Source organism: Trichosurus vulpecula, assembly GCF_011100635.1.
Source record: "Trichosurus vulpecula isolate mTriVul1 chromosome X unlocalized genomic scaffold, mTriVul1.pri SUPER_X_unloc_1, whole genome shotgun sequence".
Classification (NCBI taxonomy): domain Eukaryota; kingdom Metazoa; phylum Chordata; class Mammalia; order Diprotodontia; family Phalangeridae; genus Trichosurus; species Trichosurus vulpecula.
Window position 1 is genome coordinate 3,896,158 of NW_023494377.1, and position 18,113 is coordinate 3,914,270.

General features: G+C 44.4%; 1 protein-coding gene across 1 annotated transcript in view; it reads left to right on the forward strand.

Moving 5' to 3' along the window:
- OPHN1 (oligophrenin 1) overlaps positions 1-18,113 on the forward strand; it is a 276,933-nt gene that overhangs the window by 187,070 nt on the left and 71,750 nt on the right. The window contains exons 10-11 of the mRNA XM_036740449.1: positions 10,706-10,797; positions 14,378-14,456. Coding sequence (XP_036596344.1) covers positions 10,706-10,797; positions 14,378-14,456 — 171 coding nt within the window. The remainder of the gene's footprint in view (positions 1-10,705; positions 10,798-14,377; positions 14,457-18,113) is intronic.

Sequence of the window (18,113 nt, forward strand, 5' to 3'; positions counted from 1 at the left end):
GTCTTATCCACATTAAAAATCTGTTGGTAAAGGAGTTCCCTGTTTTTCCACCTTGATCTCCTTCCCCTTTGTCATTTATGGGTCCATTAGATTTTTATACTGCTGTTTGCTCAGGGACTCAGCACTCATCATCACATTTTTGGAGCACACCTATGATTTCATCTTTGTCAGGAACTCCTAGTAGGAGATTTCCTCCTTGAAGAGAGAACCTTGCTTTCTCTACAACTTTAGAGTTGCCTGAGTCATTGAGAGGCAAAAAGCAACTTGATCAGGGTCGCATAGCCAGTATTTGGCCGAGGTGAGACTTGAACCCAGATCTGAATCCAAGGCTAGCTCTTTATCCCTTAGGCTCTTCTACCTCATTGGACATACAATCCAATGAATTTCAGATTTTTCTCTTCTAAAAACCATGCTTCCCTGTATACTCTCAAGCAGTTTCTGGAGTCTAATAATGGTGGGAGTGGAACCAAGTCACTTAGTTGGTCCAAGGTTCCTTGACTTCATCACTGGGTCATTTATTGGCATACTTGTGGGTTTAAAATTGCATTTTGTGCCCTTCCTCCAGGCTACCTCCCTTCCCCTCTCTTTTCCACACTGTTCTTTGCGCTGTTTCATCACTTGTTTGAGGGAGGCATGCCTGCTGCTGCTGATAGCTGCATGAAGCCCCAGTCGTGATCTTTGGGGGCAATGTGGTACCATAGAAAGTGCTAAGGGAAATAGCAAGAGAAGAGAGAAGAGTCTGAGCTGAATGAGGAGTAGGAGATTGGCAGGGTGATTCTGAGATACAGGAGGAGAAATGTGGAGGAGTCTGGGAAATTTGAGAAAACTTAAGGCAAATCTTTCCATCCAGATTATACTTCCAACTTCCAGGTCATGGGAGAAAGAAGCAGGAAAGAAGGGAATGACTCAGGGAGATGACCAAAAGGAGCAGGAAATGGAGGAGGTGCCCTAGGTTTGTAAGAAGGTCAGAGGTTAAATTTGGGGAGGAGAGCTTGAGTAAAGACTTAAGAACTGAAGCTAAAGAACTCAGTCTACAGGGAGCAAGTGATAGAGACGGCAAAGACTCAGGAAAAGGACAAGTTAAAGAAAGATTTAGTAAAGCATAGTAACAAATGAAACAGATTGGTCGAGTTAATTGGTAAGAAGTAAATGGATAAAGCACATGAGAGGTGAGTGAGAGGAAAGTCAGGAAGGACAGTGAGGACACCAAGTCAACGAAGGAGGGGAGATAAAGCCGAGTTTAGCTCTTTAGGCTCTAAAACCCAAGTGTTTCTCTCAATGTGGAGAGCAGGAAAAAGTCAGCCGTCACTTGCCGTAAGTGTGCGCTATTCGCCTTTCTGCCACAGCCAAGGAAGTGCTATCTCTGTTCAAGGTGGGGGCTGCCCTCCCTCCTCAAAGAGAAGGTGAAGGGTTCAAGGACTGACTCTCCCCACAAGGGACAATGGAATGTTTCTTTTTTAAAAATGGGAGAAGGCTTCAACGTGGGGAGAAAAAAACAAGGGAAAAGTATCTGAAATGGGGAAATTTAAACTCTGTCATGAAGGTTGGGCAGTGGATCTGTGTCACCCAGAGGAGCATGAGAAAAAAGATGAGGAGAGGAAGGGAGCACTGGTTCTCTAAGAAATGAAAACAATCTGTCCCCATCGTCCAGCAAGGATCTGAGGAAGAAAAGAGGAACGGTGATAGATAGTTCCTTGCTTTGGCCTAATGAGAACAAGATAGAGATTCATTGTCTTCCCAGGGCATGTTTCCAAAACAGAAGAGTGAAACTCCTAAGACTTGTCAAAATGATGGCTTCTACCCACTTATTGGTAATTCAGAAGTGGCAGAAAGAAACTTATTGGAAGCATTGCCAAAGATTACATCTCCTGCACAAAACCAAAGGGGCATGAGTTGTGTTTTCAACCTTGTTGTGCCCTGAAAGCAAAAGACACAGAAGGTAAAAACTGATTTGGGAAGCAAACATCTGGTGCCTGAGAATGGGATCTGGATTTCTGGATCACAGCTTAAAATATAGGAATGATAGTTTCCTGATCAGGGTTGGCATATACTTAATAAAAGAGCCAAAGCTGATGAGAATGTCTATGCTTAATGTCCTGCAAATGTCATGGAAAGGGCATTGGACTAAAAAAGAATGGGGGAGGAAAAAACTGCTTATGGTATATCCATCAAATTAGATTCCATCAGTAGTAACTACAGGGAAGGAAGCAGAATTATTCACAGAACAAACCAGTTCACAAGTAGCGAAATCCAAGAAAGGAGCCCATTAGTAAAACTTATGGCTGCAAATTTGTTGTTCAGTCGGTCAGTCATGTTTGATTTTTTGTGACCCCGTGGAACATAGCATGCCAGGTCCATCTATCCTCCACTATCTCCCAAAGTCTGTCCAAGCTCATATTCATTTTTCCCATGACACTATCTCTCCATCTCATCCTCTGCCAGCCCCTTTTCCTTTTGCCTTCAGTCTTTCCCAACATCAGGGTTTTTTCCAGCGAGTCCCATCTTCTCATTATGTGGCCAAAGTATTTAAGCTTCAACTTCAGTATTTGCTCTTCCAGTGAATGGCCTGAATTAGTTTATTTAAGTATTGGCTGATTTGATCTCCTTGCTGTCCAAGGGACTCTCCAAAGTCTTCTCCAGCACCACAATTCAAAAACATCAATTCTTCAGTGCTCAGTTTTCCTGGGAAAGTTCAACTCTCACAGTCATACATTGCTACTGGAAAAACCATAGCTTTGACTATGCAAACCCCTTTTGGCAAGGTGATGTCTCTGCCTTTTATTATGCTGTCCATATTTGCCATATCTTTCCGTCCAAGGACAATAGCCTTTTAATTTCATGACAGCAATTGCTGTCTGCAGTGATCTTTGAGCACAAGAATATAAGATCTGACACTGCTTCCATTTCTTCTCCCTCCATTTGCCAGGAAGTGATAGGACCAGTTGCCAAGATCTTTAACTTTTTGATGTTAAGCTTCAAGCTAGCTTTTACACTCTCCTCTTTCACCCTCATCAAGAGGCTTCTTAATTACTCATTACTTTCTGCCATGAGAGTGGTATCGTCTGCATGTCTGAGATTGTTGATATTTCTCTTCGCAACCTTGATTCTAGCTTTTGAGTCATCCAGCCCAACATTTTGCATCATGTACTCTAAGTTAAATAAATAAGGTGACAATATACAACCTTGTCATACTTCTTTTCCAATCTTAAACCAATCAGTTGTTCCATGTTTGGTTCTAACTGTTGCTTCTCGACCCACATACAGGTTCCTCAGGAGACAAATAAAGATGATCTGGTACTCCCATCTCTTTGAGGACTTGCCATATTTTGTTGTGATCCACACAGTTAAAGGCTTTAGTGTGATCAATTAAGCAGAAGTAGATTTTTCTGGAACTCTCTTGCTTTCTCCATAATCCAATGAATGTTGGCAATTTGGTCTCTAGTTCCTCTGCCTCTTTGAAAACCAGCGTGCTCTTCTGGTAATTCTTGGTTCGCATCCTGCTGAAGCCTAGTTTGCAGAATCTTAAGCATAACCTTGCTGGCATGTGCATTGAGCACAATTGTTAGGTAATTTGAACATTGCTTGGCATTGCTCTTCTTTAAGATTGGAATGTAAACTGATCCTTTCCAATCCAGTGGCCACTGTTGAGTTTTCCAAATTTGCTGGAATATTGAGTGCAGCCCTTTAACAGCATTAGAATTTTAAATAGCTCAGCTGGAGTTCCATCCCCTCCACTAGCCTTATTGTTAGCGATGCTTCCTAAGGCCCACTTGACTTCATTCTCCAAGATGTCTAGCTCTGGATCAGTAATCAAATCATTGTGGTTATTGATGATGTTAAGGTCTTTCCAGTGTAGTTCTTTTGTGTATTTTTGTCACCTCTTTTTAATTTCTTCTGCTTCTGTTAAATCCCTGCCATCTTTTTTTGTCTTTTATCATGCCCATTTTTGCGTGATACTTTCCCTTTGATATCTCTAGTTTTTCTTGAAGAGATCTCTTGTCTTTCCCATTCTGTTTGTTTTCTTCTGTTTCTTTTCATTGCTCATTTAAGAAAACTTTCTTATGTCTCCTTGCAAATGTCTGTGCCCAAATGTCCCAAGTTTAGGTAACAAGTAAGAGGAACTAGAGACCCTTATTCAAGGAGGCAAAATTGACTTTACAGGTGATATTGAGAATTGGTGGGAGGAAATCCATCCTTGGAATGTGACTCTTGATGAATATTATTTTTGCTCTCCTCCCAAAGAAACAAGACAAGTCAAAGGGGTCAGATGGGATAGCACTGTATATTAAGAAGGTATACTCATGTGGGGAAATCAATTCACCAGAGGAAGGAAGCATGGTGAGGAGCGTTTGGGTGAAGGTCAATGGAGGGAAAAACAGAAGTGATTTTCTCGTTGTAGAATACTCCAGCTCAACTAGACTGCAAAAGGAAATAGATAGGGAGTTGATCCAACATACCACTATTTTGGCACAGAGTCATTGTGTGATAGTGATGGGGGACTTCATTTATGACAGTTGCTGCCATTTTCAACCAGAAGCAGAACAGCTAGCACTTTTTTCACTTACCTTAAGGATAATTTCCTCTTCCAAAAGGTTGAGGAACCAACAAGGGGGAAATTCTGTTCTGTCCTTAACAGGAAGGAACTGGTTGCTGCATTGGGAACTTTGAGGTGGGGGTAGGGGAGAGGAAGTGACTGCATAATTAGAGTTTATAATAGAGAAGAAGAACAAAGTTGGTAGAACCCGACCTGCCCCTTAATCTTGGGGACAGCAGATTTCAAAGGGCTCAGGAAGGGATCCCATGGTTTATAGTTCTACAAGGAAGTCAGTGCGGGATGGGAAACTCATAAGAATGAATTTCTAAAGAAACAATGGCAAACAGTTCTGTAGAGGAGGAAAATGAGAAGTCGTGTGATGAGATATAGATGCACAGGGAACTCAACAAGTGACTTAGATGTGAAGTTCTGCGTAGAGATGGAAGCAAGGGCAGGTAACAAAGGACAAGTAGAAAAGCATGGGCAGTACTCTGAGAAAAGCAACCAGAGTTCCAAGGGGCAGAGTTTTCAGGCTGGTGAAGCTAAGGTCAAGAAAATGGCATGTATTTTAAAACTCTGCAAATGGGAGAGAAAGCAGAGTTATTCAGTTTTTATTCTGGTCCCATTTTTTTTTCTTCCAAGGAGACTAACCTTTGGACTAGAGAGGAGCAAACAAGAATAGCTCCCAGGGAATTGCTACCCACAATATACTTCTTGTGAGGTCATTAGGAGATAGTAGGTGATCGCCTGGCTGTCTTTGATGATTCAGATCTCACCAGGCCCAGACGAATGACATCTTCAGGCACTGATAGAACTGGTCTAACTGAAGGCTGAGTCATAGTCAGGGATGTTTGAAAAGTTGTGGAAAAGGGTTCCCCAGGATTGGAAAAAGGAACACATCGCCCTGATTTAGAAAAGAAGGCAGACAACTTGTCCTGCAAAATTGGAGAATAGATTAGAAAGGAAATCATTAGTGAACAGCTGGGAAAAGCAGCTTTACCAATGCCAAGTCATGCCAAACTTCTCTTCTGCAGAAGTACACTTTACCTAGATTTTAGTGAAATGTTTGATCAGGTCTCTTGTGCAATTCATGCGGAAAAGATAGAGGGAGGTTAGATACAATATGATCAGCATTTAGAACTGGTTGAAAGTCCAGACTCAAGAAGCAGTCATTAATGGGTTTATGTCCACTTTGAAGGAAGTCTCCAGTGGAGTGCCACAGGGATTTGTGCTTTGCCTTATGCTGTGTGACATTTTGATGAATGACTTCACAAAGGCATAAATGACATGCATAACTAGATTGCTGTATTGAAGTATTTGGCGGAGTGTCATGTGGAAGAAGGATCTGGCTCATCCTATTTGGCCAGAGAGGGCAGAACCGGGAACAATGGGTAGAAGTTACAAAGGGGCAAATTGAGACTTGAGGTCAGGAAAACCTTCCCAACAATGGAACTCTCCCAAGGTGCAATGGGTTACCTTTGGACGTGGTGTTTTCCTGCCTCTTGAAGGTCTAACAGCAGAGGCTGAGTCATCACTTAATGGGCACGTTACAATGTGGATTCTTGTTTGAGTACAGACTGAACTAGATGGCTTCCCATCTAGCTCTAAAAATCTGTGATCCTTGGCCCTGAGTTCACATCCTACCTCCCAACACTTATTTCCATCTCTAAAATGGGAATAACAGTAATCATACCATCTACCTGACAGCCTTGTTCTAATCAAGGATTAAGCATTTATAAGGCATGCACTGTGCCAGGCACTAGAGATAGAAGTAAAATGAATGAAACAGCCTTTATTCTCAAGAAGTTTACTTTGTAACAGGGGAAACAGTAAGTACAAATATATAAGTATGTGCAAAATAAATATAAAGAGAATAAAAACAAATAAATGCCAAATAATTAAGCATGGGGTGGTTTGGGTGGGAGGGTGCTAGCATTTGGGGGAGATCAGGAAAGGCTTTGTGTTGAAGGTGATGCTTGAGCTGCGTTTTCAAGGAAGAAACACAGAAAGCTGCCTCTGTGAGACATAGACAAGGAGGGAGTGCATTCCAGGCATCTGGGATGGCCAGTGCAAAGGAGAGGAGAGGGGAGATTAAGAGTCATATGTAAGGAGCAGAGAGAAGGCCAGTTTAGCTGGGAGTGAGAATAAAATCCAGTTAGTCTGGAAGGATCAGTGGAAGCCAGATTGTGAAGGTCTTTAAAAGCAAAACAGAGTTTAAATTTTATTCTACAGACAATAGGGAGCCAGTCAGGTTGATTATGTAGGGGAAAATCACTTTGGTGGCAGTGTGAAGGACAGATGGGACTGGGGACAGATCTAAGGCAGCCAGACTAATTAGGAGGCTGGGCAAGGGGAGACCAGCTGAGAGGTGGTGAGGGCCCTGAGTGACAAGGATGTGCCTGTGTGAGGAGAGAGGAGTCGGATACTAGACATGGCAAGATCTGGCAAATGATCATGGGGAGTGATGAAAAGCGAGGCATCTGGGCCAATGATACGATAATCCTGGGAGACTGCAGGATGGTGGTGTCTTTGATGGAAAGAGGGAAATTTGGAAGTGGGGAGGGTTGGGGATGGGGCTGTTAATGACTTCTCTGATGAGGCTGCTTGTAAACCTTTAAGGAGTGGAGATGTGGAGGCTGTTCTCCTGAGTCAGCCCCTGAGCTCTCCATTTTGGTCCACAGCGCTGCCCCAGCGGTCCCTATGTATCCGTTTATCTAAAGGATGACTCAAAGTAGCATCCTAATTTCTAGACAGATTAGATGCCAGCAGTCTGTCCTTAGTGCTTCAGCCCAGATACCCCAGGTGCTGCTTGGACCAGCATGGACGCCCTCCCAGGAAGATATTGGCAGTAATTCCTCGAATAACTGGATTTGCATGGCTTTCTAGTGGGAGTCCGGAGGCTAGCAATTCTTAATGAATAGTAATTTATTAAGACTAATTAATTATGATAGTTTATTCTTAATATAATTTATTAATAATTCTTAATAACCAGGGGACCTGGGGCCAGTCACAAAACCCTTCTGAAAGCTCAATTTCTTCACCTGTAAAATGCAGCTAATAATCCTTGCATTAGCTGAGGTCAAGGGTGGAAGGGGATGAATGGATGAATGGATGAATCAATGGAATATTGATTAACTGCCTGGTGTGTGTCAAATACAGTGGATACAAGGACAAACGTGGGACAGCCCCTGCCCTCCAGGCTCACACTCTAATGGGAGACATGACACACGAAGAAGGCTTGAGCAGCAAACCAAATGGAAAAGTTCCCTGGTCTTTGCGGTGCAACCGCAAAGCCGACACTCAGGCCTCTCTTTGCATGGCATTTCTTCTGACAAAATCAGATCCATATCTGAGGTTGAACCATTTGCCCATGCCAAGGCCTGTGGGGGCCAGAAAGTTTTTTAATGGGTTTTTAGTAGCTGTGGCTGCTGAAAAGGGTGGGGCAGTAGCACCAGCAGGGGTAGATGTACGGTCTCATCCTCACAGGCATGGCTTCCCAGGATGGTGGCTATGGGAGTCTGGATTGGCAGTGGGCCTGGTGATGCCACTCCTACAGCTCTTCGATTTGCCTGCCCATAAATGACACTTGGTCACCAGTTGACATTGGTGGGAGCAGTGAGGGCGGGTCCTTTCTTCACAGTGATTTATCTCCTCGGTAGTCTATGAATGTGAACCATTAACAGTACCTGTGTCACAGAGACCTGAGTCCAGATCTTGCCTCAAGCTTTTACTAGCTGAGTGACCTCTATTTGCCTCAGTTCCCTTATCTGTAAAATGGGGATGATAATAATAGTGCACCTACCTCCCAGGGTTGCTATGAGGAAAAAATGAGACAGTATTTCTAATTTGTAAACAATATTTGTAAGCACTTTGCAAAGCTTAAAATGGTATATGGATGCTAGTCACTGTTATTATTATTTAAACAAATCTTCCCTGAGTAGCTTTGGCATGCAAGGCCTATATTAGATACTATGGCAGAGATGAAGATTAGTAAGACAGACATAGCTCTTCCCCTCAAGCAGCTCATAGGGGAAATGAGACAAATACAGAAAGAAACATAAAATGGGGGGGTGGCCTGGGGGCAGGGAGAAGCAGAGATGTGGAGAGATGTCATGGTATAGTGGAAGGAGCCTCGCTATTAGAACCTGTGGGCCTGGGTTTGATTCTCAGATTGACCACTTACTTCTTTCCTGGGCCTCAGTTTCCCCCTCTGTAAAATGAGAAGATTCAACTAGGTAGGCTTTGAGGTCTCTTCTAGCATTTTTTGGAGGAGGGTAGGCAGGGCAATTGGGGTTAAGTGACTTGCCCAAGGTCACACAGCTAGTAAGTGTGTCAAATGTCTGAGGTCAGATTTGAACTCAGGTCCTCCTGACTCCAGGGCTGGTGCTCTACTCACTGTGCCACCTACCTGTGCCTTCTGAGGTCTCTTCTAACTCTAGATCTAGGTTCCTATGTATGACCTTGGGCAAGTCATGAGCCTCAGTATCTCTCTCTGTAAAATAATGGCCTCTGAGGTCTCTTCCAGCTTAAAGTCCTATGATCTCTTGGATTTGGGTTCTAACTGCGATGACCCCAGGCTAGGTACATGTCTGCTTTTCACAGATCGATGTGTATGAGTGCATTCAAGTTCAGGTTAGAATTGTCTGGCCCCTTTCCTACCTGGGGTTGCTGCTTTACATATATGGTGGCATTGGTAGAGAAATCAGACATTTCTCCAGTACCTCTGGGGTGTGGACCAGTAGAGAGAAGTCTACAGACAAGACCAGAATGGACTGGCTCTAAAGGCAGGGGTTTTTACCCTTTTCTTTGAAGCCTATGGACCCCTTCTTATTATAATGTTTTAAATCACTGAAGGGGATGTTATATTTCACTTGGAGGTTAGTAAAAACAAAGATGTAATGTTCTTCCATTGACTTCCAAAGTCATTGGCCCTCATGAAATCTATCTAATCTGTGGACCTTAGGTCAAAAGTGCCTGGAGGAAGGTATAACCAGGAGTGGTTGGCTACCCTTATTTTTCTTTCTAAGAGGTTCAAAGGAGAGAGAGCTCCCTCCTGGCTGGTGGTATGATGGGAGTATGGATTGGTGAAGACATAGCCCTTGAGGTTAATTGTAAAGGAAGGGTGGGATTTCAATGGGCAAAATGGGGAGGTGGGAGAAGGGCAGCCATAGGCAGAGGGAACAGTTGGTGGGAAGCTGGGACCAGTCATGAATGCCAGTCAGTATAAGCTCAGGATGTGTCTAGTGGAGTGGTGGCAGCTAAGGCTGGAAAGAGATGGTGTGGGATGAAGGTGAGGCAGCCAGTCTAGAAGGTCTCCTTTTACTGCCTTGAGTCAATGGAAAGCCATTTAGGTCTTGGAATGATGGGGTCAGAGCAGTGCCTTTATGAAGAGAGAGATACTGGTAGCAGGCTACCGCACGAGTCCAGCTGAAGGGTGGTAAAGTCTTGACCTAGAAATGGTAGCTTTGGCAAGAGTGAACGTGAGTGATCTATAGTATGTGTATAGGTTCCCCAGGAGTGGTGAAGGGCAGAGGAGTCAGAGACTCAGTGGTCACCAGGGGCCCAGATGAGAGCCCAGGGAAGATGACTTCCCTCTTCCATATGCTGCTTTCTTATTTAGCAGCTCCAGGAGATCACAGGATCCTAGAGCGAGAGCAGAAAAAGGACCTCAGTGGCCATCTAGGTCAATCCTTTTGTTTTATAGAAGAGGAAACTGAGGCCCAGTGAAGGGAAGAGACTTGCCCAAGGTCATCCAGAAGATTGTAGCTCTAGAGTTGGAAGAGACCTCAGAGTCACAAGTCCCCCGTTTTACAGTGTTGGAAACTGAGTCCTAGGGATGGGAAGTGGCCTCCCTATGGGCCCTTATGCAATAAATGGCAGAGCCAATATTGTGTCCCAGATCCAGTGCCCCCTCTTATTGGAGAGGCGCACGGTAAGGGTTCCTATTCCTGTTGTGCAGTCTCATGGCGCTGAGCCCCTCTCCTGGGTCTCGGCCATTTGCCACTCTGCCTCATGGGGAGCCCATCTAGAGGGATGGGCTTCCCGCTGAGGAGACAGCTTACTCCTTGTGCCTTTACACACTTCCTCCAGGTGACTGGCACTTTTGCAGGAGGTATCAATGTCATCCTTTCACATTTTCCCACATGGCTGTTAATCTTTCCTGCTCACCAGGGACCTGTGGACTTAACTTTGAAGTACTGTGTTAGGAGGAAGACAGAATCCATCGACAAGAGATTCTGCTTTGACATCGAAACTAACGAAAGGTAAGCAGGCCCAGTGGGCCAGGCCCATTCCCCCAGGCGTGCTAGCTTTGGCACTGCTGTGCCAGCTTGCCATGCATGGGGTTTTTCCCCTCAAGATCCTTATTTTATGAACATCAGAGTCTGCCCTAAGACCTCATCATTCACCCTCATGTTCGACTCTCAATAGGAATCCCCCTTGGGCAACTTCCTACCTCCAGTACTTCCCACAAATCCTTCAGTCTGCCACATCCTCAACCTCTGTGTTGGGTGGCAAGTCTCCCAAACTATTTTTAGCAGCTGTTATTTCAACACTTCAACAACCTGTGATTTTATCAGGGTGGCTACTCACTCCGCCAACCCACATTGCAACTCCTCAGTGACTTAATAGAAGTTCCATGAATGTCGACATGGTCAGAGTCAACACCCCAGAGCCAGTATGGGGATGAGCTTCTCTGAATATGGATTGCTCAATCCTCTAGCAGCAAACAAAAGCATGCCACTGGGGCCCATCCTTGTAGCCTTTCTGGCCTAGCAGGACCTAACAGGGCATGGCCTCTTCCCGATTTGTTTTTGAGAAGCCAGTTATTTCTGTGACACAGTAAGGCATCAGAGTACATTCATGGAGATTCAGGCCATTGATGCAATTAAATACATTGGTCATCACATGTACGTGGTTTCTAATCTAGGCCAGAAGAATGGATTAACCAAGATTACTCTGTCCTTTGGCCCTGAGCCATTCACTCCTGTCTGCGCTGCTAGATCTAGGGATGGAAAGAACCTTAGAGGGCATCATGTCAAACCTTTTCATTTTACGGTTGGGGCAACTGAGGCAGAAAGGGGTTAAGTGACTTGTCCAGGGTCACATAGCAAATAAGTGTTGGGGGTGGGATTTGAACCCAAATATGGCCTAGATGATCCAGTTCTAAAATTCTGTGCTCTCAGGGCCCTTCCCTCTCTGATGTTTTATGTTTTCACTTCCTTTCTGACTCAGACTTTTTATGGTTATTGTTCTCAGGTCCCTTCTAGCTCCAACCTTCTATTAGGCTATAGTTCTAATGAGCACGCACCTAATTCAAATTAATTATCAATATGCATTATACAGTGAAGAATAACTATTCTTTATCCCATCTATCTATCTGTCTACCTTTCTATCTACCCATCTCTAGCTCTGTATCTCTCTATCTCTATCTCTCTATCTCTCTATCAGTCTATCTCTATCGATTTCTATCTATCTACCTATCTCTCTATCTCTGTATCTCTCTCCCTATCTCTATCAATCTATCAATTTCTGTCTATCTATCTATCTATCTCTGTATCTCTCTATCAATCTCTCTATCTAGCTTATCTATCTACTTTATTGCGCTGTTATCTCAGGATCATAGTATTTAGAGCCTGAAGGGCCCTTAGAGAAAAATCCAATTTAAGGCCCTCATTTTGTTGATAAGGAAACAGCCCCAAAGAGGCTGCCCAAGGTCAAACAGTAGTTAGTGAGGGGCAAAGTTGATATTTAAACCCAGGCCTTCCAACGCCAAATCCATTGTTCTATCTGCTACAGCTAGGTGGCGCTGCAGTGGATAGAGTGCTGGACTGCGAGTCAGCAAGACCTGAGTTCAAATGTGGCCTCAGACATTTCCTAGCTGTGTGACCCTGGGCAAGTCACTCAACCTCTGTCTACCTATTTCGTTTACGAAGTGGGTATAATAACAGTACCTGCCTTGCAGGGTTATTGTGAGGATCAGATAAAATAATATTTGTGAAGTGCTTTTCAGTCCTTAAAGTGGCATATAAATGCTAGCTCTTATTATTATAATCATCATTATTATTAATTATTACTTTAAAGCAGAGGTTCCCAAACTTGCATGCCATGGAACAATAGTCAGTGGACCAGATTTGACCCACGGACTGTAGTTTTCCGACCCCTGGGCTCAAGCATCAGACTAAATCTAATAAGATGAAACAGAATAGAGATAAATGTAAAGAATTATACTTGGGTTCAGAAGGTCAGATCAGAGAATCACTGTAAATCAATCCTTGGGCTGGGGCCTGGATAAGGCAGGCCAGCCAGGAGAAAGTCCTTGGACTGGTACTGCTCGCCAGAGTCCACGGAGCCTCATATCTCATGTATTGGGTCTGGAGCTTGTGTTCTCAGCCTCACGTTCCGTTCCAGAACTGACTTTCTGGGTCCAACCCAGAGTTGGGGTTGTTTTTTATTTTTGGTTTTTTTTTTCTGGGTTAAGATAGCTAGTAACCAGCAAACCAAAGCTGGGCTGGTCTGCTCCTTGGTCTCTGTTTGGATCACACCTAGGATTTCATTGATGTGGGGAAATTTCTCTTAGGCCCCCTAAGGGGTCCATGGATGGATTTCAGGGGGACTGTGGACTTGGATGGGAAAAAAAAAATTACATCTTGATTTCAGTATCACTGGCTTCCTTTATAATTCCATGTACTTTATTTTATACTTTTAAAGCGTGATTCTAAGAAGGGTGCCATGACACTAAAAAGGCCAGGAAGCCCTGTTTCAAGGAGCTATCTAGAGCATGTGGCCCACAGCACCCCCAAGCATGGCTTGAACCAAATTAAAATGTAGTTCCTAGCTGATTTTAGTATGGTGATGTATTAATAAAATAAATATATTAGAAAATATATTTTCTAAGACATATGATATGAGGCCCCCATTAATAATAATAAGGCAGGGATCCTTATGTATGTTTTAATGGCCCCTGTTTCTGTTGGAGTCTGATACTGTTGGTCTAGAGGACACATAATGTCTTGCTCAGGGTCACACAGCCAAGTCAGACGAGGGACTTGAACCCAAGCCTTTGAGTCTCCAAGGGCAGCTCTCTGTCCACTATGCCACACTGCCTCTCTATGTAGTCACTAGGTTGGTTAAGTGATCTAACAGGTAGCTTCTGGGTACCTTCCTGTTCACTATACATCATGGGGTTTGAAGCATCCCTGGAGTATTCTAGTCTCATCCATAGCTAAGCAGGAAGCCCTTTAAGGATATTCCCAGAAAGTGAGTCATCTACCTTTTACCCAGAGACCCCTTGAGATTGGCAGCTGAGATGGCCCATTTGACTGGGATAGATGGAATTCATGCTGGAGATTTGGAGCTTTTCCAGATGGAAGGGCCCTTAAAGATCATCTTGTACCTCTTCCACATGTTGTAGATGGAGAAACTAAGACCGAAACTGGGGAGATGATTTGCCTAAAGTCAACTAGTATTAAGTATCAGACCTGAAGTTTGAACCCAGATTTTCTGGCTTGTCTACCTAGTGGTCTTTCTGAATGGGTAAGAAGGTTTTCCTTCTCCGGACGATAAGAATCTGCTTCTCTGAAGTTTCTTTTGATTGTTTGGAACTCTGCCCTTTGGGTAAAGAAGAAGAAAAAGTTTAATGAGAGCCCTTTAAGTACTACAAGACAGCTTTCCCCTGTACCTCCCACCGGCAGCCTTCTCTTTTTTTCACTCCTATACCCCAAGTCATTTCAATTGCTCTTCATTTGGCATGGTGTCTATTCCCCAAGCCCTCCGGTACTGGTTGCCCTGTTCTGGGACTCTCGTCAATTAATTTGTCCTTTAACTTTGTCATTTTTTCTTTAGACCAGGGACTATAACACTGCAGGCCCTTTCTGAAGCCAACAGGCGTCTATGGATGGAAGCGATGGATGGAAAAGAACCAGTGAGTTACCTAAGGCGTTGCCTTCCAGTAACACAAGTCTTTGAGAACAGTGACCTCTAGTGGTAGCACAGGCTAACTTGCTTGAATAATGAATCTGGGACTTTGGATGGGGAGGGTGGCACTGTGTTTGGTGCTAAGATCATAGGATCATAGGATTTCGAGCTGGAAAAGATAATGTAGTCCAACATCTGTTATTAAACAGAAATATCCTGAGATTGCTAAGGAATAAGTGACACATATATTTGAATTATTCTACCACCTAACTCGGCCTAATCTCTAAAAGTTCAGCTGAATGAATAAAGCATTTATTAAGCACTTACTATATACTGAGCACTGGGGATAGAAATAGAGAAGTCTGATCTTATGGTATAATAAGGGGAGACAACACCTAAGGAAGGGATCAGCTGCAAGTCAGATGGAAATATCCCATGGTCCTTAGGGGGCAGTGGCAAAGCAGGTGCTGATGTCTCTTCTTGAATGTCATTTGCACTGATTAAATGTCACTTTCTGAAGTTGAACAATTTGGCAGGGCCTTGGTGGCAAGGACTTTCTTTTGCTCAGTAGTCGTGGTGGCAACCCCCACAGGAGAAGTTGCCAGGCTACATCTTCATGGGGTTGCTTCCCAAGATGACGGCTGGGGGGAAGGGTGGGGTTGGGCTAGAAGGATTTATTGTTGCTACTTCTTGACTGATCAAAGGATCTCTTCCTGAAAGGGACCCTGGAGGACAGCCAGTCCACCCTCTTCATTTTACCCATGAGGAAACTGAGGCTCAACAGAGGGAAGGGACTTGCCTAAGTTCACACAGTTATTTAGAGGACCTAGAGCTAGAAGGGAGCTTATAGGCTGTCCGATTCAGCCTTTTCATCGTACCAGTGAGGGAACTAAAACTGAAAGAGATTAGAGACAAATGCCCATGGTCACATATTAGATTGGCCATCCAGAGCCTGGAGACCTTGCGGAGGCCATCTAGAATTAGAAGGCATTGTGGATGCCATCTAGAGCCAGGAGGCCTTGTGGAGGCTGTGTAGAGCTGGGAGGCCTTATGGAGGCCATCTAGAACTAGAAGGCATTGCAGTGGCCATCTAGAACTAGAAGGCATTGTGGAGGCTGTCTAGAACTGGAAGGCATTGCTGAAGCTGTCTAGAACTAGAAGGCCTTGTGGAGGCCATCTAGAGCAGGGAGGCCTTGCAGAGGCCGTCTAGAGCTGGGAGGCCTTACAGAGGCCATCTAGAACTAGAAGGCATTGTGGAGGTCATCTAGAACCGGAAGGCAGCGCAGATGCCATCTAGAGTCAAATCCTCTCATTCTACAGAGGAATCAGCTGAGGCCCCCAGAGGCGAAGTGATTTGCCCAAGGTCACACAGGCAATAAGAGTCAGAGGTGGAACTAGAACCCAGGTCCTTTGACACTAATCGCAAGGTTATTTCTGCTTGAACTCTTGCCTCCATATGGTCTAGAATTTATGTCTGGAATTTGTAACCAGTCCTGACGCACGCAACCCGATAAAAGGTCGCAACAGAGTAGCCGTTCTGCTACTTAGTAGTATGAAAAAATGCGAAGCATTGCTAAGGGTAATTACTACTTGGTAGATTTCCCCCATCTGACAGATGTGTGCTTATCCACTGGGAGAGGGTGGTGTTGGGACACGATTGGGTCTGAGGCTGGGTAAAAATGAATTACTGTGTTCAGCAGAATTTCCTTTATGTGGAGAGTTGTCTGTTTATCAGTGTCTGTATTCCTGAGTTCTTGTGCTCTTATAATGTCTCTGATTTTCCTTGGGGATATCCAAGTGGTAGAAAGATCTGGGCAGAATGACAAGATCCTGAAAACAGGTTGGGGGTGGGGAGGAGGGAGGACTCACTCCAGTGAGTGCCACATCAAGAGAACGAGCTAAGGGTGCATCCAAAGACTGGCTCTTCTCTTCCCACTGCTGCTGTTACTTTGGTGGCCATATGGCTTTAGTTGTGAGTTGTTTTTGTGAAGCAGTTGGAATTTTGCAAAGATGCTACACTTACACAAATTTGAGGAACGGCTAGTTCAGCCAGAGAACTGTGGATCGTTCTTTGGTACATGTTTCTGTGTATATATGCAGGTATACATGGGTGCATACATGTGCTTGAGAGCAATGCTTATGCAGATGTATTCACATGTGCACACACATGCTCAAGTATGTGCCCACAAATGTTCACATGTATATGATTTGTTGTTTGGTCATGACTCCATGGACCATAATGTACATGGGGAGATACTGGAGTGGTTTGCCATTTCCTTTTCCAGCTCATTTGACAGATGAGGAAATTGAGGCAAACAGGGTGAAGTGACTTGCCCAGGGTCTCACACCTAGTAAGTGTCTGAGGCTGGATTTGAACTCAGGTCTTCCTGACTGCAAGCCTGGTGCTCTGGAAAGCCCTGAATTTGAGTCAGGGAACCTGGGTTGTGTCTTTGCTCTGCCAGTTTGTGTCTCTGTGAACATAAGCTGGCCTCAGTTTTTTCATTTATAAACTCAGTTGCTGCATTTTGTCAGTCGTCTGTCCACAATGTCCTTGGAGTCCCTTCTCTCCTCACATAGCCACCCTGCCTAGGTCATGCCCTTGTCACCATTTGCCTGGACAATTGCAGGACTCCTAGGTGGAGTCCTACTCTGCAAACTATCTTCCCCGTAGTTCCCTAAAGCACCTTCCTAAAACACAAATCTGCCTCTTCCTTAAGAAGCCTTGGAGGCTCCCTATTATGTCATAGCCGCAGTGCAGTGGAGAGGGCTCTGGGCCTGGAGTTGGGAAGATCTGAGTTCAAATCCAGCCACAGACACTTACTAGCTGTGTGATCCTGGGCAAGTCACTTCGCCCTGTTTGCCTCAGTTTCCTCTTCCGTAAAAAGTGAAGAATAACAGCACCTGCCTCACAGAGTTGTTGTGAGGATCAAGTGAGTTAACATTTGTCAAGTACTTTACAAACTAAGGAGCTATAGAAGTGCTAGCTATCTTCATCATCATTGTCATCTTCGTCATCATCTTCATCAGCAGTGATCATCCAAAGCCCTTTACATCCTGGCTCCAACGTACCTTTCCAGGCCTCTTATTCAATCCTCCTTTCATGAATTAGGTGTGGCTGCCAGACTGGCCTACTGGTTTACCAAGCATGCCAGCTCAGGCACCACCTTTCCTGATGCACCTAGATACTGGTGCTTTTCTCTTCTTCCTCAAATGATTGGGTAAATACTTAAGTGTATAGGTGTTGTATCCCCTCAGTAGAATATAAGCCTCTTGAGGGCAAGGACTGTTCTTTCCATTTGTCTTTGGATGTCCTCTCAGCTAGCACAGTGCCTTACACATAGCTGGATTGGAGGGAGGGTCTCTAACTTCTCTTTGACAGTTTAGACATGGGTACATGAATGGCAGCATGGCAAGATCATTGCATCTGGAACCATAACACCTAGGTCCATATTCTGTGCCTCAGTTGGAAGTGGGGTTGGAAGAGATGATATCTAAAGGCTCATCTAGCTTTGGGATGTCTTTGACTTATTTCCCAGGCATCTCTGGGCAAGGCCTTGTCCTGCCTCATTAAATGGAGGCTTAGGGACGGAGGTATTTCAGACAGTCAATCAGAAAGCATTTATTAAGTACCTACTATGTGCCAGACAGTGTGCTTGTCACTGGG